Source organism: Ursus arctos, unplaced genomic scaffold (assembly GCF_023065955.2).
Source record: "Ursus arctos isolate Adak ecotype North America unplaced genomic scaffold, UrsArc2.0 scaffold_7, whole genome shotgun sequence".
Classification (NCBI taxonomy): domain Eukaryota; kingdom Metazoa; phylum Chordata; class Mammalia; order Carnivora; family Ursidae; genus Ursus; species Ursus arctos.
In genome coordinates this window covers 53,658,477-53,684,383 of record NW_026623089.1, presented here as the reverse complement: position 1 = coordinate 53,684,383, position 25,907 = coordinate 53,658,477, and the positions used below count along the sequence as shown (strand labels likewise).

The 25,907-nt window shown below is 44.9% G+C and overlaps 1 protein-coding gene across 1 annotated transcript in view; it reads left to right on the top strand.

The window, feature by feature from the left end:
* The first annotated feature begins 546 nt into the window (after positions 1-546).
* Positions 547-25,907, top strand: part of SGPL1 (sphingosine-1-phosphate lyase 1) — a 52,181-nt gene continuing 26,820 nt past the window's right edge. Inside the window, exons 1-2 of the mRNA XM_026504402.4 lie at positions 547-1,087; positions 21,459-21,624. Coding sequence (XP_026360187.2) covers positions 1,061-1,087; positions 21,459-21,624 — 193 coding nt within the window. The 5' untranslated portion in view covers positions 547-1,060. The remainder of the gene's footprint in view (positions 1,088-21,458; positions 21,625-25,907) is intronic.

Below are 25,907 nucleotides of genomic sequence, written 5' to 3'. Positions count from 1 at the left end.
CTGGCCAGCAGGCGGCGCGCACGCGCCGTGGGGGCCCGGCGGCGAGGCGGGCCTCGTCCCCGCACCCCCCGGGCCGGAGCGTGCGCGCGCCCGATGCCGGGGCCGCGCACGCCGGGGCTGGGGAGCCATTTCCGGGCGGGGAGGGGCGGGTCCGCCGGAGGTCGGACCTCCAATCTCTGCGGCGGCGGCTGCAGGGGGAGCCCGCGCTCCGCCGCCCGCCAGTCGGTCGCGTGGTGACGAGAAGCCGGGCCGGCGAGAGAGAGGCTGAGGGAAGGAGCGGGGAAGCGGAATCGGGGCAGGGGAGTGTAGGGGGCCGCTGAGGCTCCGGAAAAGGGAGCGTCGGGCTGGGGCGGAGGGCTCCAGGGTGGGCAGGGCAGGGGAGTGAGGGGAGGAAGGAGGGCCCAGCGGACCGAGGGGCGCGGGCAGAGGGTGGGCGCGCCGATCCCCGATCCCCGAGGTTTGAGGGAGCGGAGGGGCCAGCGAGTGGGTGCGGGAGGGCGCCAGGGCCGAGACGGAGCGGGCTCTGAAACCCCACTCCCGCGGAGGTGGGAGCCGACTGGGGCAGCCGGGATCTGCTGATCTTTCCGAGGAGAGGAAGGGCTCCGGGGTGGGAGCGATGGAGTCGGGAGAGAGGCCAGCGGGGATCTGGAGGCTGGACGCTGGGCTGGGCTGCCCGTGGCGTCCGATCGTCCGCCCTGCTGCGTTGGTGGGCTGCGCTCCGGGGCTCCGGGGTTCCGGGCCCGTTCGGCGGCGGGCTGGGCGTTTCCCCCGGTGTCTACCTGGGGGGCTTGCTTGGTGGGAGGCTGGGTCTTGATTCGTTTGGTCAGCTGTGGGAGGGAAGCACAGAGCCAGCAGGATTCTGATTCGCTGATTTGGGTGCTGGGGGTGGAGTGTCATATCTGGGAGTGAAATCGGAGCTCTCAAAGGAGGGAGAGAACCATTTCTTGACTGCTCTAGCGACTCTAGGCGGGCCGAGGCCACAGTTTAAAGCTTTAGAAGTAAACAAACCTGGTTCCCTTTTGCAGAGGGGAGGCACCAAGAGGACGGCTGGGGGAGGAAGATGCCGAGTACGGACCTTCTGATGTTGGTGAGTTTTTCCCAAACATCCTCCTTGTTAGAAGGCGCTTGTCCCTTAAGTTTTATTTATAGTCTAAAGGATCTGAGTGTATAGATATCACTTCTGATGCTTGCTTTTGGTAGCTGAGCGTTTCTGCTACCTTTTTATTTTGGGTTACTGGTTGGGGTGGATAAACGGCTAAATTAAATATACGAATATATTTGCATTTAATGAATATGAAGAATCTTGTAATTGATTTTAGTCTCTCCCTTACCATACTACCAGAACAGTTTTAAAACTAATATATTTTGCCTGGGTCTGCCATGTATTCGTTTATAAGTGTGGGTCTCCCAGACTAGAGTTACAATTCCTCAGAAAACAGATAATCATGTCTAGTTTGTTTAAAGATGAATAAACAGCTGTCGTGTGCTCTGTGTCTAGGAAGTGCTTAACAAATGCTTGTCCAGTTAAACGGATTTGAATTCAAGTTCTTTTGTGGGGCTGAGGAATATGCCTGCTTTGGTAAAGTCTGTTTTTTCCTCTGGAGATCTTTCCCTGGTTGTCTGTCCGTCCCCCCCTCCCCCAGCAGAGAGAAGAGCATTGCCAAATGAGTGTTTACCAAAATGAGGTTTTATTCTTGGGGCATTTATGACTCCATAGAGGCTCTTTATTGTGAGTATTGCTGGGAGCCCATGGCCTTCCAATAGCTATCTCAAAAAAGAGCATTTTGTTTTTAATAAGGTACTTCTCTGAGTCTGATGTCTGTGCGAAAACGTTGATTTCAGAACAATTCATTTCCCTCTCTTTATCTCACTATCCCAGAGAGCTGGTATCTGTCATTGGGAAATTGGCAAAAACAAACAAACAAACAAAAACTAGTAGTGAGGTCTTTTTTCTTTCTTTCTTTTTTTTTTTAATATACCCAGGGCTGACTTTCTGTAGTGGCAAAACCTATGAGGTCTGTGGGAGGGATAAAGAAGGAAACTAAGTGATGATTAGTTCTGGTTTGAGGCAGAGAGCAAGGATGGTTTTAGAGACCTAGGTAAATACTTGGCTTATTCACAGATCCTGATAAAGAGTTCACCTAAAGTAGCTTCTTGCCTCAAATGTCATGGATTGTCAGTAGATAATAAATAGCCTTTGTGATTTTAGATTCTTATCACAGAAGCCATGTGTTACAAAAATTAGGAGCCATACATAAGCGAAAGGAAGTAACCCGCAATAATTACACTGCTCAGAAATAACCGCCATAGAGGATTAATGCAGAATGATTTGTAATGATTGGCAATTTGTTTTTCCTTTTACAGACAGATCAGCATGTTTATGTAAATTAAGATTTCCGTGTGTAAGTAGGCTACACCTTCATGCCCAGAGATGAGCTTGTGACTTCTTGGGCCCATGGGCTCTCTTGAACCGTGTGACCAGTCAGTGCTTTTTTATTCAGGATATTAACGTTTTGTTTTGAAGTATTTCTCTGGCCTCCACCATTAGTTTTCATTTCTTCATTTGATCATCTCGAGTATTGAAGGTGTCGATTTGCTTGTTGGAATAAGGAATTAATTCACACGGATAATGACTGGCTCTCTAGAATCCTCACTGTCTGAGGCTACTGTACGTGTTCCTCGAGGTGCTTTCTCTGGAAAAGTTGTCATTCCTTCTTTGCCCCCCGTGCTGTGCTCTTTGAGGCCTAATGGTAAAGAACCAGTGGCCAGGGCCGAGTTCTCAGCAGGGGCAATAAACTGTCATTGTCTGCATTCTTTAGCTACTTTGTATGAAGCAGAAGATGTGTTCTGGGCCCTCTAACAGGGAGGAAAGGACCCCAGTTAATAAAAAATAGCCTCCGTGCAGGGCAGTGTGTGGTAGAGCCTCAGAAGGAGAAGCAGTCTTGGAGGCCGCGTGATGCAACTTCTTACTTATATTGTATGGGAGTCCTTGTTAGAGCATCTCTGGTGACTGGATAGCCCGTCCTCCGTCCTTTCTGCTGGGGGAATAAGATGGGCATAAGCTAGGACACAATGCAAGGTGGATCCAGGAATAACAGAAGTCTGATCGCTCACATTTATTGAACAGGTGTTACATGTTCGGTGCAGAAATAGATGCTCGGGCTATTCGTTTACTTTTCACAAAAACCCTTTGAAAAATATGCTGGCATCCTCCTTAGGTAGGTGAAAAACCAGGCTTGGGGAGGGTATTGCAGTGATGGGGTGGCGGAGCCGTGTTTTAACTACAGTGAGTCTGACTTCAGATCCCTCCTTCTGTTCTGCGTTGTGATGCTGCTTCTGGGCCACATTGCCCATAAGGGACAGAGGTTGCTGAGCTTTGTGACTGATGGGAGAGGGTTTGTGTCGGACAGGGGGGGGGATAGCTCTGCCCTCTGAGGGGGCCATTTGGAAGCGTGTGTGGGGGTGCTTTTGTTTTCTAGTATGGTCCTGTCCGAAAATGTATGTTTTATGATACAGATGTTCTGATTTGTTTTCTCCTACCTTGCAGTTAGGGCTTATACTGAAATTGTAAAAGTTGTGTTCATAGAGGTAGTCTTTGAATTCCATTTCAGAATAATAAAGGGGCATACAAAATATTTGTTCTAAAAAGAGGGCATTGGGTTTGATGGGGTTGGAAACTACTTGTGTGGACAGCATACCGTGGCACTAAAGCTTGAAGATGAACCGGAGTCCGTACATGATAAGCCTGTACTCCACACCACAGAGCTGGGGCTGTCACTCTTCAGTGCCTTCCTGCCCTTCGCTCGGCCCTCGCTTGATAAGGGTGGTTTGCCTGACTTTTTCCGTTTGCTCTCTTATGTCATGAACTGTAGTACTTTCCACCTGTGTCTCACACTAAAAGGGGTGAGAGTATTCATCTGAGACCTGTGATGATTTCAGAAGAAAAGTCTGGAAATTTTTTTAGCAATTTCTCTCCACTTTGGCAACCATTCTTTTCACCCGTCGCATGTTCTCCTCCTCGCTAGTGCTAGGGAATGGTGTCACTTTGCAAGCTGTCAAATACTTAGAGCTTTTAAAAAAAGAATAGTTTATAAAGCGAAGTCTACTCCTTTGGGTGGCTTTTCTCTATTCCCATCTGGTGAATCATACATGCCATGGTAGTGCTGGGTGGAGTTTCAGTGATAGTTTATCTGGGGCCAAGGTTCTCCGCTGTGATTTTGCTCCCCAGGAACATTTGGTAATATCTGGAGACATTTTCGGTTGCCATACTTGAGTGTTAGAGGTCAGGAATGCAACCAAAGGCCCTACTATGCACACAGCCCTCCACCACTGAGAATTATGTGGCCTAAAGTGTTAGTTGTGCTAGGCTTGAGAAACCCTGGTCTGGGGTTCCTTAACATAGGTAATAGCATCTGCGTAGCCCTTGCATTCGTATGGGTGGGAGAATGAGTCTTTCTTAGAGTGGAGTGGGTCTGTTATAGTGCTGCTTGGGGTTATTTTGTCCATGGACCAGGTCCTGCTGCTTTGGAATATATTTGTTGGACTGTCTACAGCATAATCTTCTGTAACACAGTAAAATCTTAAGAAATGCTTTCCTCTGCAACATTTCTGCAGCTCTCTTGATTTGGAAACAGTAAGCCTGTCTCAGTTTTTTGGGTTCAGAATGGAATCTTTCCAGATCTTAGAGCTTTATCTTTGAGCCTTGAATCTTTTTCAGGCATGCTTTCTTTCTGGATGTCAGGTAGGATTTGAGCAATAAGCCAAAAGATCGACACTAAGAGCTCATTTCTAGTATTTGAATCTGGTGTCTTATTTGTAGGATTGTCTAGAAGAAAGGGAACATTCATTGGGACCGGTAGATCCTTTAAAGGTTTGTTGACCGTTTGCGTGGCCCTTGTAAGATGAGCACTGTATTTGGCATTGTTCCAGTCTTACTAGTAAAGGAAAACTGTAATAACAAGTTTGATAATTTCTCCAGCCATTGGTCTAAAGGAAGGAGGGGTTATAAATAGATAAACTTCAAACCCCAGTATTTGGCTTGGCTTTGCAGTGTACGTGTCAGGAATTTTTAGTAACATTTGCTTTCTTAATTAGGCTTTGCCCAAACATACAGTTTGTGCACATTGGTGGCAGAACTGGGAATCATTTGGGGATTAAGAATTTTCCATAGGGACTTGATTTAGAGTGAATCAGTCTGTATGCGGAAATATATAGAACACAGTTACTGAGAGAAAAACCATGTTGGGGGGGTAAGGGGAAATAGGAGGCATCTAGGAAGATGGAATGGTGCAGGCTGAAGAGCGGGTTGGATATATCAGTTATCTCCGGGCACCCTCCAGGAGTGTGATTGAGGAGATGAAAGGACTGTTTACAGAGCTGGGCAGAGTTAAGAAGACCTGTGGGGGTTGGTGAAACACCTCAGGGCTCACAGCCATCATCATTCTTAGGCCTGAAGGGGCAAAGAGAGTTGCTTCTGGAACCTTGAAAGTAGAGCTGGAGGAGAGGGTAACCTGTAGGAAAGCTGTCACTGCCAACCGGTATCCTAGCAGGAAGGGAATCAAGGGAAATAAACACCTCAGACCCTTTATCCCCCCACCCGCTGATCTCATGCTGGAGCCTTTCATTGGCCAAACCCAACTGGAAATGAGACGATAAATAAGGGAGCCTGGGTGATTTAATTCATAGAGGCCCAGAGAGGTAGAGAGGCTTGGTAGAGGGTCTGGAGGAGCCAAGGGAGGATAGCCAGCATGCTAAAACTGAGGTCAAGTTAGTTCTGAAAGGCACAAGCGAGAAGATAGCTTGTTAGCAGAGTCCTGAAGAACGGATAGAACATGGAATGTTGTAGAAAAGGAATGTTCTCGCTGATAACAGAAGGAAAGATTCAGAGGCAAAGTGTTGCCACAGCTTTGGCAAGGCCAGAGCTGCTTTTTTCCAGGAGTAGCCTTAGAATCTTAATTGCCTGAAAGGCATTGAGAAATCCTGCAGTCCAACTTTCCTTGCTGTGTGGAAATCCTTTCCACGGTGCCCTGCCAGGGGTGGGTGCAGAATGCTTTCTCAGGGAGTTCTTTCCATTGTTGGACAGCTATAATTGTAGAAAGTGTTCCATGTGTCCGGATCACTGACATATCCGGTAGGGTTAGGTTTGGCTGTATATAAAAGAGAAACTAAAGTAACAGAGATTTTTTAAAAGGTAGAAATGAATGTCTCTGAAGTAAGAGAAAGCCAGAGTAGACCCTTGTTGGCTGATGTGGCCATTCCTAGGTCTTTGAGGGAGGTTCCACCATACGTGGTAGGTCCGTTCCTGGTCCAGGTTAGCTGCCCTGAGCTTAAGCTGTTATGTTCATGTTTTCTTTGGTAGGAAGAGCGAAGGCAAGGAAAAGGGCTTACCTTCCTTTTTAATTACAAATGTTTTCATGTGAAATATTATGTTATTATATAGAGAGCTAGATAAAGCACATACCTACGTTTTACAGAATAACAATAAAACAGTCCTACGTCTATCCCCAGGTTAAGGACTAGGATACTTACCCCCAATCCCATGTGCCTCACCCTGATTATAGCTTCTTTCCTCCCCTCTAGGGATGACTATCCTGATTTTTGGCATAATTCTTCTCTTGCTGTGTTTAAAGAAAACAAGTGTTACCACCTATGTATATGTCCCTAGGTTTAGTTCTGTTCATTTTTTAACTTGCTGTGAATTGGTTTATATGTATTTTTGGATGATTTCCCAATGTTGCTCAGTATTTGTGACATTCATCCACGTTGTCACATGTAGTTTATGAGTTTTAGTTCATTCGTTTTCATCGTTGCCTGATATTTTACTGTATGACTACCACAGTTCGTCTAATCCATGCTGATGGACACTTGGGTGGTTTCCAGTTTGATGCTTTTTTGAACATTACCCTAGTGAACTTTCTTGTATATGACAAGTGATCAAAAGTGTAAGTTTTCCTGGGATTTATTCTCGGGAGCAGAATCGCCGCATTGTAATTTCACTTGATAATGCCGACCTTTGCAGAAGAAGTTGATACAGTTTATACTCCTAGCAACAGTGTATGAGAGTTCTTGTTCCTACACAGTTTGACCAACTTGGGACTTACAAGGGTGTTTACTTTTTGCTGTTCCAGGAGGGTGAAATCTAATTGATTCCCATATGCATTTCCCTGATTACTCCTGAGGTCAAGTGTCCTTTTCATTGTATATTGACTGTTTGGATTTCCTGTTTTGTGGGTGCCTCTTCCAGTCTTCGCTTTCTCAATTATTTATCTATTTCTCCTTGTAGTTCTGTTAGATTTTGTTGTATGTATTTTGAGATTTTGTTACTAGGTGCATACAGATTTACAATTGTTACATCTTACCTAGTAAGTTGCACTTTTAACCTAATACTGCATCTTGACTTGATATAGCCATGTGAGCTTTTTGTCATGAAATGGGCAAACTGCAAATGTTCGATGCATGAATGAATGACTTACCTGTCATATAGGCAGAAACTGCAGAACTGTCTTCCTCCTGGTTCGTGTTTCTGGCACACTGTTGTTTATGTGGCCGATTATTCCAGGCAGTGGATAAATCACTTTTGAATTAAAAAAAAAAAAGTAGTTTTCTTTTTTGAGTTAGAACTTGCATACAGTAAAGGGCATGAATCTTAATTATACAGGTCAGTAATATTTGCAGGTGGATACACTGTACTCACTGCCCAGATACAAAGACTGTCCAGCCTCCCAGCAGGTTCCTCCTTCCCTCCCATTTGGACCCACCAGAGGTTGTCCTTCTCACTGTTAATTCGTTTCGCTGATTTTTGGAACTCATATAAATGGAAACATACAGTATGTTTTATTTCGAGTGTCCTTTTTGGTGAATCTGTGAGATTCAGCCGTGCTCTTATGTAATAATAGTTGTAAAAATCATGGCTGGGTGGTTTTACATGTATAAAATGCCACCATTTATTCATTCTATAGTTGATGAACATTTGCGTTTCTAGTTGTTGGCTGTTTTGAATGACACTGCTACGTTCTTGAGCGTGTCTTTGGGTAAACAGCATTGCCAGGTCATGAGGCCTGCTGCCAGACGGGTTTCCCAAGTGGTTGTACCGATTTATACTCCCACAGGGTTTTCTTAATGTGTAACTTGTGCTTTTAGCTTTTGGGCAGCAAATCTTAAATTTCTGTTACCTGCACACTGGACATGGGAGACAACATTGAGAACTCCATCCTGAAGTAGGGTAGGCACTTCTAAAGTGTGAAATGTCCTTCCTTTTCTGTCATTTCCCCGGAGAGTAAAAGCCTCCTGTGTTCTTATTTATCTCGTCTGTAACTATTAATAAACATTTGATGGGAAGAGAGCAACCTTGGTTCTCTGTTAAGGGCAGAGTTTTAGATTTGTAAAACAGCATTTGTAACAGTTAATTCCAAGGTAAAATCATAGTTCTCTGGAACTCTTGGCAATCTAAGCAGCTGTTGTGGTATATTTACGCTTTGTGCTCTGTACTGGGCAGGTTTTCTCTGGAGGCTTTTCTGAAAGCATTTAAATGTATTCCTTTGAAATGCATTTTGGCAGATAGGATTGATGTATTCCCTTTTCAAACCGTCTTGAGTTCCAGTCTTACTGGTGCTGAGACAATTGAGGCAAATAGAAAATTCTGTTTTCAGACTCCAGTAGGAGGGACTCGAGGCCAAACACAAGAATGCCACGGGGGACCTGCTCCTTGTCTAGCTGCATTGCAGCCAGGGCGGACAAAGGCCTAGGAGTATGCTACCCAGCCCTTTCTGATAAACTTGTGATTTCAAATGCTTTCCCAAGAGTCATAACAATACAGTCAACAGCAGTCTGTCCAGATGCCTGAAATCAGGCTTATGATCTGTAAACATGAGTAGGTAACCAATATAACCCTGTTTTGTAGGTAAGAGGGCATTCTGATTGAATTAGATAGTAGAAGGCTGGGAGTTGACTTAACATCTGTCTTGTTAAATGGAGGAGCAGCCCACTCTTAGCATGTATTTCATTATCGGCGTCTGTAAGAAAATCCAACATACGCATGGGAAGCAAACCACTTAAAGCCTCTCCCTGCTCTGCCTGCTGGACTTCGCTAGGGGCATGGCAAAGCTTACTCTTCCCTGCTGCTTACTGAAAAGGAAAGGAGAACGTTTACCATCAGAGATTCAGGCTCATCAAATATTCAGTAAGTGTTGATTATCTGCAGACAATCTCTTGCTACCTTCCTGCATTGAATATTCACAACGACCCTGTGAGTAGCTAGATGGGGGTATCTTTTTTGTCTGGTGAACTTTTTGTGAATTATAACAATGGCATCTGTTTTAGCAGATGGGCAGAATCCAGCTGCATGGAGGCTCAGTCACGTGCCAGAGGTCACACAGAGCTAAGATTCGAGTAGAAGCCTCCCATTACCAGTCCAGACTTTCGAGGGCACCACAGCTGTGGGTAGGACACTAGTAATAGGATGCTTGATGAGTCCCCAGGAGTGGTGACGAGTGTCGGTTCAGAACAGCACCCAGAGATGGCTGTCCTTTTCCTATGTCCTCGGTAGTGGCTGGAGTACGTGTTATGAGCGGCCAAGGGAGAAAGTGTTTTTTAAAAATTTCATCATTTTAGCAGTTAATAATTCCATTTGTAGATTCTTAAAAATATGTACGTTTAGGCAATAATGACCTGCTTTGTCTAGTTTTGTACATCATCGCTCTACAAATTTCCAAGTTATTTTTAGATACTTCGGATGGCTTTCATTTGGAGTCCAAGGCTTTACTCTCTGTTTCTGGAACTGCAGAGTTTCTGCTGTTTTTGGCCCATATGGGAACTTTTTTCAGAAAGGCCTTTGGGTTTTGGGGGGTTTTTTTCGTTTTGTTTTTTAAAGAAAGCCTGTGAATCTTAGGAGGTTGGTTTTAGTTGAGAGGACACTTGGTGAACATAGATGCAACTGCTGGGTCACAATGCCTTTTCTTTCCTTTCTTTCTTTCTTAACGCATCCGGTTCATTGGTTTTTACTACGTTCACAGAGTTGTGCAACCGGCACCACAATTTCAGAACATTTTCAGAAGAGACCCCATGTCTCAACGGTCATTTTCTTCTGTCCTCCCAGCCCCCTAGCCCTAGGCGACCCCCAAACTACTTTTCATCTGTAGATTTCCTTATTCAGAACCCTTCATATAAATGGAATCCTTTAGTGCCTGGTCTTCTGTGATTAGCGTTTTTCACTTAGCGTGATGTCTTGAAGGTTCATCCATATTGTAGCTTGGATCAGAATTTCATTCCTTTTTATTATAGTCATAAGGCTTTTCCTGGAGAATTTTAAGTAACGGATGATGGTTCTCACCTACAGGCGACATCGGGGGCTTGTGCTTACTCTACGTGTAATAGCCTACTTTGTCATATTAAAGCTGCTTCTGTGATTCATGTTAAAGAGGGGTTTATTCATTTCATTATCAGCATCTGTAAGAAAATACAGCGTAGGCATGGGAAGCAAACCACTTAAAGCCTCTCCCAGCTCTGCCTGTGGGGCTTCGCTTGGGACTGGGGAATATGGGCCCCAATGACGCGCCTCCAGGATGTCCTGAACCCTTGGTAATTATTCGCAGGTTTCATGTTCCCAGACATTTTTTTGGTGGGGGCGTTTGGGGACCTACAGATTTTAGCCTTTGTTAAAAGTTAATTTTTAAAAAAGGTAAAATCATGACGCTGATACAAATATAAAATGAACAGACATTAAAAATTTTATTTTGCTTACAATGAGGAAACCAGGCACATTTTCCAAAGGGTGTTTATATCAGTTGACGGCCCGTCAGAGACCCAGGGATAGGTCTTTGGTTTGTGCTTTTGTATAAGATTCCATGTTAGAAGTCTCCAGAGAAGTAGCCTTTGCAATTTAGGTTACATTTCCCCAGGACATACTCAGTGTTTCTTATCTCTAATAGTAGCATGACGGTTGAAATAGAGATTTCTATAAATATAATTTGGAAAGTGGAGGTGTCTGAACTCAGTGACAAAGGTAGAAATCCTAATAGTAAATAAGGACAGGAAGGGAGAAGCCCATATGACTTCTTCCCCAGCTGCAGTATGCACAGGGAAGTCAAGACTTCCCGTTTATGTGTGAAGACTACGGGATTATTTCTGCTGGGCCTTGCTTGTTGTCTAAGGAGTTCCCACTGATGTCCAGGGGATAGTGACCTCCTTTGGTACTTTGGAAGGTGGCTCCTGTGATGTGCACAGTCATTTAGCTACTTACCGTAAGAGACTTCAGCCGTCAGGTTTGGATAGACCTTTCCCCCCTGCATCTTCCCTCCTTGCCTTTGGGTGTGGATGTATTTAGCAAGGAGATCCATCCTTGCTCTTACCTCAGCATCCCTCAGCCTAGTCCTCTGCTTACTGAGCTCGGTTTCCTGCATGTCAGCATGACCGCATTCTCTCCTGGTTGAAGCTCGCATGGTGCCTTTCTTGATGCATCACAGAGGAGAACGGCTCCGAGTCTTCAGTGACGGACTCTGCATCAGTCTTCACTCGGTGTCTTGCCCTGCCCACAAGTAAATAAATACAGAATTTATGCACCCATTTGGCAGTGTTTAGGGCTGTCAGCGTTTATGAGCTCAGAAGCTTTGCTTTTCCATGAGTACCCTTCTGACACTGCACGTCCGTCCCTTTTCGGAGGCCAAGATTGTGTCTAGCGATGGTCAGGTGCTTACCCTGAATCCTCGGGCGCTAAGCGTGGAGCAGTTAGACTTGGTAAGTGTTTGTGGAGTCGTCCTGAGCTGTGCCTTTGGCTCTTGAGGCGTGGCTGGAAGGGAAAACATGGACCGTTAAGCTCGTTGAGATGAACTTGATGCACAAAGTGGAATTTTGGAGGAAGTATATGGTTTGCCCTTTACCACCTAAGAAACGATGATTCAGTCCCTTCAAACATTTGTGTAATGCAGTCAAACGACTGTTTGGTTTTGTTGCTCAGTTCTTTTTTTAAAAAAAATTTTTTTTTAAGATTTTATTTATTTATTTGACAGAGATAGAGACAGCCAGCGAGAGAGGGAACGCAAGCAGGGGGAGTGGGAGAGGAAGAAGCAGGCTCATAGCAGAGGAGCCTGATGTGGGGCTCGATCCCAGAACGCCGGGATCACGCCCTGAGCCGAAGGCAGACGCTTAACCGCTGTGCCACCCAGGCGCCCCTGCTCAATTCTTATTTCTTTAATGACCCAAGGGAGTTTTTCTTTCGGGCTTGTGATCTGGTTTTGCTGATAAACTTTAATGCCTTTAAGGCTCTAAAAACAATAGTGTTTTCTTACCTGTTTACTTTGCACTTTGAAGTTCTGTGGAATGTGATATGAAAGGGAACCAGATTTAATTTGCTTTGTTTTCTGTGTTTTTAGGGCAGACGTGGAGCAAGAATACCACATTAACTCTTTGACGTCTTCTGTATTTTAACTCCACTCCTTAACCCGAGTCCCAGGCCTTACGTAGCATCTGATCTTAAGACATTAAGGCAGTGGGTGAACTTGGTCTTCTTTTCCTCATCAGCCCATTCTCGCTTTAAAGCTCAGATTTCTGGCTCTTCTGGGAAAACTATTGAGTGGTGAAGTGTGTAGTTGTATTAGGTGTAAAGAAAATGGAAGGAGGAGGAAAACGAATCGCTTCTTTGCGGCACTGCAGGGTGGGAGATTTTGATTTTCATTTGTATTTGGCTTAAGAATAAATATTAGCTAGGAGCAGTGAGTTGGGCTTGTGGAGTGACGAGGCTGGGCCCTCACTAACACTTCCAGGAATACTTGGCGATGTTTTACGCTCATCTAAAAATGGGTAGCCACTAAGTTTGGTGATTGCACCTTAGTAATATGTTAAGTCGTTATTGGGTGATTCTTCTACAAGAGAAGGGGATGGGGAAGCTGTGTGACCTTCAGGCCTCAGTGTGTTCATCTGTGAGGGATGGAGAGTGGTCCTGTACTGGTCTTTAACCTTCCTGTTGGCTCTGGCGGCCGATGACATGATGTGTCTTGGGAGTTCATCTGAACGGTGCTGGTGTGTGCAGTCTGGTTACAAATACCAGCCGTTGTCCTCTGCGGGTTTGAGCCACTGCCACCAGGAGACATGTGGGAGAGGCGAGGCAGAGTCTTCATCGTACAGAGCAGTCCTGAGTGTATGGAGTATTATAATTATCTTCCTTCGGTTGAATCAATAAATGCTGCGTTCCTGCCGTGTTGAGGTGTTGTAGGGGATGGAAAAATTATGCCTTTGCTGTTGTTTGTATGTACTCTTATCAGCACTCGGTACCAGAAGAGAGGTCAGCTATGAAAACAGTTGCTTGGTTATTCTCCCCCACCAGGGTTGAGGGCTCTGCCTCTGGGACGCGTTAACTCACAGTGCAACTGGATAATGCTGTCTGGCCCTGATTGACTCTTGAGAAATAACCTGAATTGAGGCATACTGGATATTTGGCGTATTAGAAATGCAAAGAAGTCATTGTGCTGTGATAGGGAGTTGAACCTTTTGTAGAAAAGTAGCTTTCCCAGAATCCCAATTTCACAATGACGCCTCAGTAATATTGTTAGGAATCACTGTTCTGAGTTTTTCCTCCCGTGAGTGACAGACTTACACTTGAACCCAGGTCGGGCAGTTGTTGGGGCTGGCAGCCCTAATTTGGAAGAGCAAGCATTTTGAGGGTCCCAGGTTGTGACAGGAGCCAAAGAAAATGAGGGAAACTAGTTCGTGGGCACTTTAGTTTTGACCAGAAAACCTTAGTAGACTTTGTGCTGGGTAATAATCAACTGAGCAAAATTGCTACATTTCTTTGGCAAGGAATCCATGTCTCTGTTCAGAAGTTATTAGTGGAGTCAATCACTTTGACAGTGGGAATGTTTTTCTTTGATCTTTAGCCTGATTTTCTTTGATGTGGGAGGATCAGGAAGGGGACGTACATTGGAATAACTTGTTGGCTCCTCTGCTTGTCCTCACAGCGTTTGGTTTTCTTGAGTTCTCTTCTTTTAGGTCATCACTCCTCCGGTTAATGTCAGGTGTGTATAACGCTGTGGAGCCCTGAGGGGTGGTTCAGGACGTCTTGGAGTTCAACTCTGAGTGTGTGAAGTCCTGTGTTCCAGTCCTGATGTTGCTCCTTTTTACTTTGCTGTAGAGCAAACTTAACCTTTCTTGATTTTACTTTTTACTGCCTATGAAGTGAAATCGTTCATTCTTTTTTTTTTTAAGATTTTATTTATTTATTTATTTATTTATTTATTTATTTATTTGAGAGAGAGAGAGAGAGAGAGAGTGCACCAGCAGGGGGAGGGGCAGAGGGAGAAGGAGAAGCAGACTCCCCAGTGAGCAGACATGGGGCTCCATCCCAGGATCCCGGGTCAGGACCTGAGCCGGAGGCAGACACTTAACTGACTGATCCGCCCAGGCACCCCGTGAAACCATTCATTCTTAACCTGAGAACCTCGTAAGGTTATAAAGTACACATAATAGAACATGAAAGCCAGCTAAAATTTTAAGTTATATAAACATCACCGTGTATTCTCTATAAATGAGTTAATTCTTTTAAGTGCTTCGCCCTTTCCTGTGCGTGTTTATCATGGCCCTTCTGGCCTTCTCCTCCTCCATTCTATTCCCTCTGTGATCAGGTGGTCACCTAATCTTTGAGTTTTGAAGGGAAGAGAAAGTTTTAAGTGAATCAAACTGGTGATCTCTGATCCCTATAAAATAACCATGTGTATAGTAGGTGCTCAGAAAATAATTGTCTGTGGCAGAAAACGTAAAGAGCAGTAGCGTGTGTAGCGGGGGCAGCGTTGGCCCGAGATCTGCGCGTAGGGTGTGGGAGGCAGCGCTGGGGCCGCAGGAGCTGAGACGTCCTACCTCTTGAATAAAGCACAGATGGTTCGCCCTGCAAGATGATGGAGAGAGGATTGTTGTCATTTGTATTAGCTCCGAGGAAGGAAGCGCCATCCAGTGTGGCTCTGGAAATGTCTGCCAGATGGTTTTTCTCTTTTAGTCCTATGCATTCTTAGAGTGTTTCGTCTACTATACATTGGTCATTAAGAAAATCTCTGGGGAGGAAATATCACTGCCTAACTGGCAGTTGGTCAAGTGCAGTCCTAGTTCTCAAAGAGGTTTTTTTTGGGGGGAAGGGTGTGGGTAGTGCCACCGAGGGAAGTTTGCCTGTGGAATCTTTTCTCCTGGAGAGATTTGGGGACTGAAAGAGTTAGCAGTCATTGGGAGCAGCTGGGGGCTGGTACCAGTAGGGAAGGAGCCTGTCACGGAAGGAACCTGCATCTCTCTGACCGTTACCATGACATCATAATCCTGGCCTCACAAAAATGTAAAGAGAATACATCTTACGTGTAAAAAGCACTGAGATTGTGAGGAGTGCAGAATACCTCCATGTTAACACCCGTGGCTTCGTTGCACAACTGCATTCTACATTCAGAGAAGCCAGGGGTAGAATCACAGTAAGGCCCTGCTTTTAAACCTGAAGGTTGTGATCCATTCAGAGGGATGCAGAATCAGGTGAGTGGTTCGAACATTCAAAAAAACAAAGAGGAAACAGAGAAAAAAATGTACATGCATCACAAGTAATAAGGTGTTAGGTTTTATTTTGGAAACCTTTGTTTTGGTTTCCTATCTTTCTGTTGCTGTGTGTGTACTAGGTGGTTGTGAAATACGCTTCCGCGGGTCCGGGTTGGAAAAGTGTGGAACCGGCGGTGCCTGGGGGGCTCAGTCAGCTAAGCATCTGCCTTCAGCTCAGGTCATGATCCAGGGGTCCTGGGATGGAGCCCCTCATCTGGCTGGCTCCCTGCTCAGCTTAGCTCTTCCTCTCCCTCTGCCACATCCCCTGCTCGTGCTCTCTCGCTCTCTCTCTCAAATAAATAAATAAAATCTTAAAAAAAAAAAAAAAAAAGGAAAAGTATGAAACCCCGTGGTCTAAAAAGTAACACGCAGGGGTGGCTGGGTGGCTCAGTTAGTTAAGTGTCTGACTCTTGATTTTGGCTCAAGTCATGATCGCAGGGTTGTGAGATCGAGGCCTACACTGGGCTCCAAGCTGGCATGGAGCCTGCTTGGGATTCTCTCTCTCCCTCTCCCTCTGCCCCTTCCCATCTCCTCCTGCCTTTCTAGAAAAAAAAAAAATTAAAAAATAAAAATTAAAAAAATAAAAAGTAGCATGTCCCAAATTTACAGAATTTGTAGACTTCCGCTATTGTGTTACTTTTATGAAAGTGTCTAGCTCCCTTGAAGTGATTTGGGAGTTGAAAGAGTGCAGTATGATTGGGACTAGGAGGGCTACCAAATTCCCATAAATCCTAACCGCTGCCTTTTGTCTAGTAGTGATTTGGATTATTGAGTACTGTTTTGACGTCTTGTAGGCATCGGCTGAAACTTAGTCATTAGATGGGAAATGGAAACGAATAAGAAGAGAAAGGCCAATTAGTTTACTCATTCTTATTTGACAGTAGCTCCTTAAATTAGTTAAGAGTTTGAGTCTTCATATTCCGAGGCTTATCTTTTCTATCTTAATATTGTACTTTGAAAAGATTTATGGTATGCTTTGTCATCATTTTATATATATAGTCAGTGGGCAAAGTGTTTCGTTTTGGTTTTCCTCCAGAGGGATACTTTCCCGATCTGATAACAAACTGTGGAGAAAGGAAAGCTTTACTTGTGGAAATTTTACCAAAACTGCTCTGTTAAGGGTTGGAGATACCTGCCCACACATACCCACACCCCCCCGCGGATACACGTCTACACAGACACAGTTTACTTATTGTGTGACTGTTATCCTGCGTCCCTTCTTCTAGATGAAGGGTGGACGCATAGATTGGTGAAATATTTGCGGGGAGGGGCGCGACAAGCTAGTGGCCTTCACAGATGACCGTTCATAGTTCTTGTGTTTCCAGAGACAGTGTGCGGATTAGGTTGAAATAAATAAAAGCCTAAGTGTTGTTAACTATTAATATATATGCTGGTGTATATAGACCAAAAAATGTATTTCTGTAAGCAGGAAGACATGGTGGGAAGTAGTAATTATAATAATATTATGTTCTTGTGCGGTTTCTGTCTCAGTGTGTTTGCATCTGTAGTCATGACCTACCGCTACGGTTTTAGTTCGTTCTGAACTGTACATGTATCCCGGGTAGATCCCACCAAGAACATAAATTGTGAGAAGGAAACTCTTGACATGGCACTGGATGGTAATACGTTAAGGGACCCTCTGCCCGTGGACACTTAGAATGAAGGATGGAAAGAACCTCGAGCCCTGAGTCGGAGGCCTGGGCTCTGACACAGCCTCTGTGGCTGGGCTTAGCACGGCTGTCTCACCGCAGGGCCTCTGTTTGTGAACTGCGAACGTGGCCTTGATCTCTAGGGTTCCCTTCAGCATTGGGACCGTATGCTTCTCTAGGGCTGCAGTGTTGCGTCAGGCCCCGGCCTGGGGCTTGTGCCGTGTGCAAGGCCCCAAGGAGCTGCCTCCTCCTTTTTTCCAAGGAGATAGCATGCATTAGCCCACAGAGCCCTATAAGGCAGTGAGCTGTTAGTGCCGTGAGGTGCTTATTCACTGGGGACGGAGCCTAGGTTGTTTGTAGTAACAAGAAGGACCTTGGGCTGAGGCCACGACATGTAATTTCTGTGACCATCTAGTTGTCTACTCAAACAGCTTACTAGGACCTATCCAAGGCCAGCAGCATTCTGTCTTTGGAGAAGGAGAATATAGAAATAGATCTCTTCCTAAGGAGGTATATTTAAGGACTTGGAATTTAAAGACTCCCATTATCTTCTTAGAGTAGTTACCAAGAAAATATATTCTCGCCAAGTGTAATTTTATAAATGTTAGCAAGGAACGCCTTCATATCTTAATACGCTTTGTAAAAATTAACACAGTTTGCATTTGCTGATTCTTTGCTCTCTCCCTGATACTAGTTATGTTACATTTTGTTCTGTGCTATGAGAAATTGATAATATATACAGGCATCTTTTGACGTAGGTAAGCTCTGTTTTCTGGGTGAATTAGGAACTAGTATCACCAGAGGAAAAGCTAATCTGCATGATTCTTTCTTCTGTCATCCCATTCATATACATTATTCATTTATTTATTATTATTATTATTTATTTATTTTAAGTAGGCTCCATGCCCAGTGTGGGGCTTGAACTCATGACCCTGAGATTGAGAGTCACATGCTCTGCTGACTGAGCCAACCACACACCCCATATATACCATTTAACCATTTGGTTTGATCCTAGCCGTAACACTAGAAGATTCTTTATAATGATGGAAATCATGACACACCTCTGATGATGGGTAGACTCCTCTGGTCTTCCCCAGGTCCTGACTGGCACTGTCACTGCTGTGCGGGATCGAGGTTGTTGATAGCAACAGCGGGCTCTGGGGAATGGCCAAGAACTATGAGGGGGTTGCAGATAAGCGGTGTTTCCGTGGATAGCCCTCTAGGGAACCCAGCACTTGCCCGATATTAATGACCTTATACTGCAGCCTAATTGCTAAGGATAGAAATGTTTTCAGTAAACAGTTGTTGGGTACCTGTCGTCCTAAGCTTTCATGCTCCTACTGGAACACTGCAGGTAGATACCCCACAGGAACATAACTCAAACCAGTATCATTATCTTTATCTCAAAATCTCCTTTACCTTCTTCAGTTTCCCTTTCTCTTCTAGTCTGCTGGGATTAGTGGGGACACCACTCAACCGCTCTCCCAGACTTGAACTTGAACATTTGGAATTACCTATACTCTTCCCACTGCACACTTCCTGTATCTGTGAAGTTAGCAAACCCTGTTTGTCCCACCTCCAGAAGGGGCTTTTAATCCGTGCGGCTTTTCAGCCCCAGTGTCATACTGCTTGAGGTCAAACCTAGTTCGTTTCTCCCCTGGACTGTTTCAGCAGTCCTCCGAACTGAGATTTGTGTTTCTGACCTCTGTCCTCCTTACCTTTATCTCCCATTAAGTTATTGTAAAAAAATAAATAAATAAAAAAGAAAAAAAATAAAGTACTCCCTTGATTAACAACCTTTTGTTTTCTGTTGTTCTGCAATATGCTTTTTTTTTTTTTTTTTACACTCAACATTATGTTCTGGAAATTTTTCTACGTAGTTCATTTATATCTATCTTTTTAAATGCTGCATAGTATGAATACATAAAGTGCGTGTGTTATAGATTATTTACCCATTCGTCCATGAATGGACATTTGTGATTTTATATTTCACTGTTACAAAGAAGACTGAAATGAATATCCTTGAACCTGTCTCTTTGTACACATTGAAGCATGTAGATACCAAAAAGTGGGATACCTGGGTCAAAATGAATGTACTTTTAAAACGTCAATAGGCACTGACAAATTGCTTTACAAAAAGTACCTATCGATTTATATTCCCACTAGCCATGTTTATTTTAAGACCATTTTTTTTAAGATTTTATTTATTTATTTGACAGAGAGAGACCGCGAGAGAGGGAACACAAGCAGGGGGAGTGGGAGAGGGAGAAGCAGGCTTCCTGCTGAGCACCGATGCAGGGCTTGATCCCAGGACCCTGAGATCAATACCTGAGCTGAAGGCAGATACTTAACGACGGAGCCACCCAGGCGCCCCTCTAAGACCATTTTTAATCTGGACCTAGTGTACTTCTCCAGCCTCCGTTTTCCGACTGACGTGTTCCCGCATGCGCTTGCTCGCTGCCGGCCACCGTCCAGCTGTTCACGGAGCAGGCACTGCGTGCTGGGGCCCTAGCACTGATGACACACCTAGCTCCCTGTCCTCATCGCTGCTTTCACTACGCAGAACTTTTTTGCCCTTCCTAGATTTTTCTTATGCATTTGCAGCTCCTGTGCTCTCTTCCCGGTATGACTTATTTTTTCTTTTAACTTTTCCGCCAAGAGAATTTTCTTTGATAGTTCTTTTACCCTTTTAATAATATCTTCCCTGTCTCCTGTCAGGTAAAGTTAGACAGGCCTTCCTTAGTGGTCTCTCTTAGCACTTCACTGAAATACTTTTTAAAAAAATATATTTATTCATTTATTTGAGAGAGAGTATGATCATGAGCCCCGGGGGGGGGGGGTGGCTGCATGGGGAGGGAGGGGCAGAGGCAGAGGAGAAGCTGACTTCTGGCTGAGCAGGGAGCCAGATGGGGGCTCCATCCCAGGACCCTGGGATCATGACCTGAGCTGAGGGCAGACACTTAACTGACCGAGCCCCCCAGGCGCCCCCTTAAATACTTTTTATCCTGAAGAGTTTGAATTATTTGTTCATGTATGTGTCTCCCGGCGTATGTTTTTGTGTGTATGGCTGTGCGCACGTCATACACACATACACACACACACACACACACACACCTTTCCCATTAGATTGTAAGCTCAGTGAGGGCGGAAACTTGTGATGTTTACCTTAAGGCTCCCCCAGCTTAATGCCTGAGCCACTGGGGATGTGTTAGTAAACATTGAATAAGCAAGAGAGGAACGGACTATCAGATGAACCTGTTTTGTACCGGCCCCCATGGGGGCTTGTAGCGATGACTCAGATCTGCTCAGCGTTCGAGGACCCAAGCATGGAGTGAGGGAGGTGAGAACAGATGAGTAGGCTGACTGCAGGCCACCTGGTGCTAGGCTCTGCGGGGCGGCACAACGGGAGGCACAAGGACAGTTTACGGGGGAGATTCATCCTCACGAGTTGGGCAGTCTGGTAGGTGATGAGGTGAGAGGACTTTTTTCTTGCTTGTGCCCGCTATTGCGAGGGCTACACACGGCGAAGATCCGGACACCGGCTCTAAGAGCTTGTTAGGTTGGGCGTGAGAACAGAGATTGGCAGACTGCGGCCCATGGGCCACATCTGGCCTGCTGCCTGTTTCTGTACAGCCCATGAGCTAAGCATGATATTTTACGTTGTTAAAATTGTTTTTATAAAAAGAATATTTTGTGATATGGGACATTCTGTGCAATGCAGATTTGAGCGTCTGTAATTAACATGTTGGTTTCCCTCTGTCTGGGGCGGCGTTTGTGCCCCAGCGGCCGAGCTGAGTCCTTGTGACAGAGACCGGCTGGCCCGTGACGCCTGACACATTTCCTCTCCCGCCTTTTACAGGAACAGTTGCTGACCCCTGGGTTAGAGGATGGGAAAGATTCAAACAAAGTAGTGAAGGAGGGGAAGACGGGCTCGTTCGAGTTAGGAGAGTGGGACTGTGAATTCTGTAGCTCTGGGGAAGCTTCAGGGCTGAAATGATGATCCCGCTGAACCTGCTGTTTTATAGACTAGGCAGAAGATGAAAAACCTTGTCAAAGTCCACCGGACTCGCAGGGGGCAGTGTACCCTGGAGCTCCTGGAGCAGGGGCTTTGAGGACTGTGGGGGAAGATAAGATTATTGCTGGGGTGGGGCCAGATCATGAATGGCCTTGCCCTTGAAAATGAGAGCTGAGGAGCAAATGAAAAACAGACTTTTCTCCCTCTGAATGTCGTGTTTTCTTTTTTTCTCGTATTTCTAGAAGGCTTTTGAGCCCTACTTTGACATTTTGGAAGTATATTGCACAAAGGCCAAGAATTATGTAAATGGACATTGCACCAAGTATGAGCCCTGGCAGCTCATCGCCTGGAGTGTCCTGTGCACCCTGCTGATAATCTGGGCCTACGATTTTGTCTTCCAGCCAGAGAGTAAGTATACTGCCCCCTCTCCTCTGGAAAGGCACAGTGGAGTCCCACCAGCTTTAGAACTCGTGGCTGATGGATTGGACTCATTTCTTGCCTTCTGGTTTGGTTCTGATTTTTAAAATCTATTTAAATGGGAAGTGGGACATTATCTTCTGACCATAAAGGTATAGTAGGACTCTACGTAAAGTTATAATAGCTACTGTGGTGTATCTATTACTGTTTTTGTTGATTTTTCTGGATTTGCAGCTCGCATAAAAACTCCTGAGAAATGAGTCATTGGAAGGATCCACAGGTATCTTAGAGCATGACTTGAACCTTTCTCATTTTTAGTTTCTTGCCTAGAACATAATTGTGTACCCTGGAGTTCCCTGAGCAGGCATTTACTGTGTTCATTTTAGGCCATCCTTTCAATACAGATTATGGGAAATTGGAACAGCACTCATGCAGTGACCCTGTGAGTGTTTGCTGTGTGCCAGGCACTGTGCTGGGCTCTGGGGATGTCTACACAAGTCATACAGGGTCCCTGTCCTCTTGGAGTTAAACTTCTGATGTCAGGGGACAGTGCACTATGAACTTCTTGGGTAGTGACTCAGGAGCCAAACTGATGTGGGGACGAGGAGGCCACTTCTCAGGGAGTGCTGAAGAAGGTGAGAAGTCTGTTAGTGATGAGTCTGTAAGCCCTCCGTCCTTCCTAAGTTCCCGTGCACCCTTTCTGCCTGGTTGCCTTTCAGACCTGGTTGCCTCTTCCCTCCTGTGAATTGTTTCCCCCTGCAGCTTGTGCTTCGTGAGTAAAGTGGGAGTGGTGGTGGGTGTTTTGTAACTCTCCTCTGCACCCCTTCCCCACCCTTAGTATAGGCTACCTGAGTTAACTTCCTTGGGATAAAAAACCAATAATATTGAAGAGAATCACTTGTCCTGTGTCATTTGTTTAAAATGTCCATAACTGTTTGCTTCCCTAATAACATCTGTTTGAAGGGGCTCTTTTAACTATACTTTTTCTGCTTTTCTTCTCCCCCCAGGAAGTTAACTGAGAAGCCAGATTCTGTTTTATCTGTTTACCCTGCAGATAGCCACTGAGCCGTCCTAGTAACCGTGCAGTTAACGGCATAGTAAACATTGCACTGAATGAACGTGGAAATGAGACCTGATTGCCGTTTATGTTTTAGTCCCTTCCAGCTGTAAAACCCTGTCTTCAGTTTCTGCTCCTAGTCCTTGCAAGGTTTCCTCATAAACTCTGATGACTCACGCTTCTGCTGCACCTGCTCCGTGGTTTGGAAAGGGACACAACCCGTGTCTTTCTGCTCAGGGAAGCCCACCACCTTGTCCTTCTAGGTGAAGTAACTTATTCCAGAGGACTCTGAGGAGTGACAATAAATAGACTTTTCTTCCTTTCTTTTTTATTGTGATAAAATACATGTACATAAAATTTACTATTTTATCCGTGTTTAAGTACATTCTCATTGTTGTGCAAGCATCCTACCATCCATCTCTAGAACTTCCTCAGCGTCCCACACTGAAACTCTGTACCCATTGAACGATAACTCCCCATGATCCCCTCCCCCCAGCTCCTGCTGGCCACCATTCTGTGTACTTTTCCTTTTAGTGGTGCGTTTGTTAAAAACAACGTAAGGTTACAGATCTTGACATTTCTATTTCTTTGCTGTGATTAGTATTAGCTTTAGGTACTGACTTCCGTTTTTAGTTCTGTAGGCCACGGTGCCTGTGTGCATTTTGCCCACCCGGTAGTAGAAGCACAGCCACCTTCGGCCCTGGTACTTACCTACTGCCTTGTTCCAAGCAGAACATGCTGGCCTCCGCGCATTCCGTGAGGAAATCACCAGTAACGGTGTGTCGTGGTATGCGCCATGGAAATCTTTGTAAGCCCAACTCTGAGCTATTTAAGTCCTTTTTAATATATTTTTTATTACATGTTGATTGCAGAAAATTAGGCAATACCAGTAATCCATGAGACCTAAATGAAAGTCTTGCTACCTAGAGCAAACCACTATTTACGCATATGCATCTTTTTTCTATATCTGAATCCAGTTGAACCAGACATACAAAATGTGGTTTTTGTAGGTCAACATTTTTGAGTATCAGCAGTTTCCTATAGTTTAACACATATACACACAACACACTTTTTATTTTGTAACTTCTAGCTTGAATTTTAGACAACGATCAGAATGTCTTCCCTGTGGAGATTGGAGATAACTTTGATAGCATTGCCATTTTTTCAGTACCTTGCTCATGGAAAGGCATTGTCCTTATCACTGAACCATCAAGTTATTTTCAGCACGTTGCCCCAGAGGAGTCTTAAAGTCCGGACTAGTGATAAATTTTGCTGATCTTCAACTCTGAATACACTTCTAAGAGGAAAGGATAATTCTGGAACACAGGATGGACACTGGGGCGGATAAGACCTGGAAGCGGCAGGAGGAGGGGGCTGGGAGCATGGGCAGGGGTCAGCAGTTCTCGGCCGTGTTATCTCGTCCCTCATTCTGCTCTGCGATATCGGCGCATATCGTTACTCCTTGATGTTGATTTAACTGTGGGATTGTCCATAGTTCATGAACAAGTCGGAGTTATGTGGTGGGAGGAGGAGATGTACTCTCCCAGTTTCTAGCTGTGGCACCTTGAGCAACACCCTTGAGCTCTCTTAGCCTGTTTCCTCATAGTAAAATGGGCCTAAGTGTCACCCGCCTTACTTACTCATAGGGTAATGTGAGTATCGAGAGGCATCGTTTGTATGAAAGGAATTTGTCAGCTGTAAAGAGCCACGCATTGGTGTCCTCACACTGCATTTCCTGTTTTATTAACCTGAAACACTACAATAAACACTATAATTATGTTTCTTTCTGTACTTCTGGGGACTTTTACTTTTGAGATCGTCTTTTTAAGTCATGACCACATGATCTTTTCATCTCTAATTTCTCCGTCTCTGATCTTGTATTCTCTTCTTTTCACCTGTCCTGTTTAATCTCACAGCTGGCACATACTCAGTCTATTCTGTCCTCCTCCACCTAGCCACATGACTGTACTTCTGGGCAAGTGACTCTATTTACTGAGTTTGCGACCTCTTTCTGCCTCATTAGTTAATTACTTCATCTATTAAATAAGGCAGTTCTGAATCTTTACAGCTTTTACATTGTTAGAAATGGTCAGATAACAAGCACCTTAAATATCCAACACTAAGTTATACGCATTTGGTGGCCTATTGTAATATTTAAATAACTCTCTTTAGGGAGAATCTTTAATGTAGAAAATGCTGTGACAAGACGACACAGCGTTGTATATACTGTAAGATTGCAGCTGTGTGTTTCAGTGTGTAGAACATAGGACTGAAAGGAAATACTCCAAAATTTAAACAAAAAAGTAACCACAGACAAGTGATTCCAGTCCCTCTGTCGTCTTATTCAGTCTGGGTCTCAGTTCCCTGGTTTTGTCCCAGCCATTACGGAGTGTTGACTCTGGCGCCAGGCACTGTGGGCCAGGTGGAAAGGCAGGGTTGCAGCCCCAGCAAAACCAGCTGGTAAAGGTGCAAGGCATCCTGTAACGAGTACTAACGAGGCGCGGTCTGTGCTTGTTGGAGAGTGCTCCACTGGCCAGGGACGTCGGAACGTCTCCATCTCCTAGAAGTGTAGTAAGGTATTTATGTCCTGCTTGCACAGAAGTGAGGTCTAGATTCCTTATAGACTCATTTGGGATAACTGAGAATTTCTGTTCTGTATGTGAAGCAGCATAGAGTCCTCAGGGTCTAGGGCTAAGAAAATTAAGACTCCAGTCAAATCCCTGCTCCGTCGCCGATGTGATCTGTGGCCTTCAGCAGGTTATTAATGCTTGATCCTTAGTTGCCTTTGGATGGTAGGTGGTGCCTTCTGTATTGAATGTGAATTCATTAAAAGTTATGATGGTCTATTTGGATGCCATGTATTTATAATTATTGCAGTGGATAGGATCAGAATTCCATATTCGTCCTGTGCACTGCCTGACAGAAGGGAGTCTGATTGGTGTCCATGAGACTGAAGGCCTTTTGAAGTCCAAAAAATGTTGAAGTATTGTCAGGGTGTGTGTTGAATGAGAGGCTAGAGCATAGATCCTGAAGAAAAGCATGGCTTGGTCATTTGTTTTCGGGGAGGGAAGAGAGGTGTTGGGCATCTGAAACCTTGGGAGGTCAACAGCTCTGAAATACATACGTCATTTGACCCAGCATTCTGCTTCCGGGAATTCATGCTGCAGGCACGCACTCAGGTGTGCGGTACGCGCTGCAAGGTTATCGCTTCACTGTT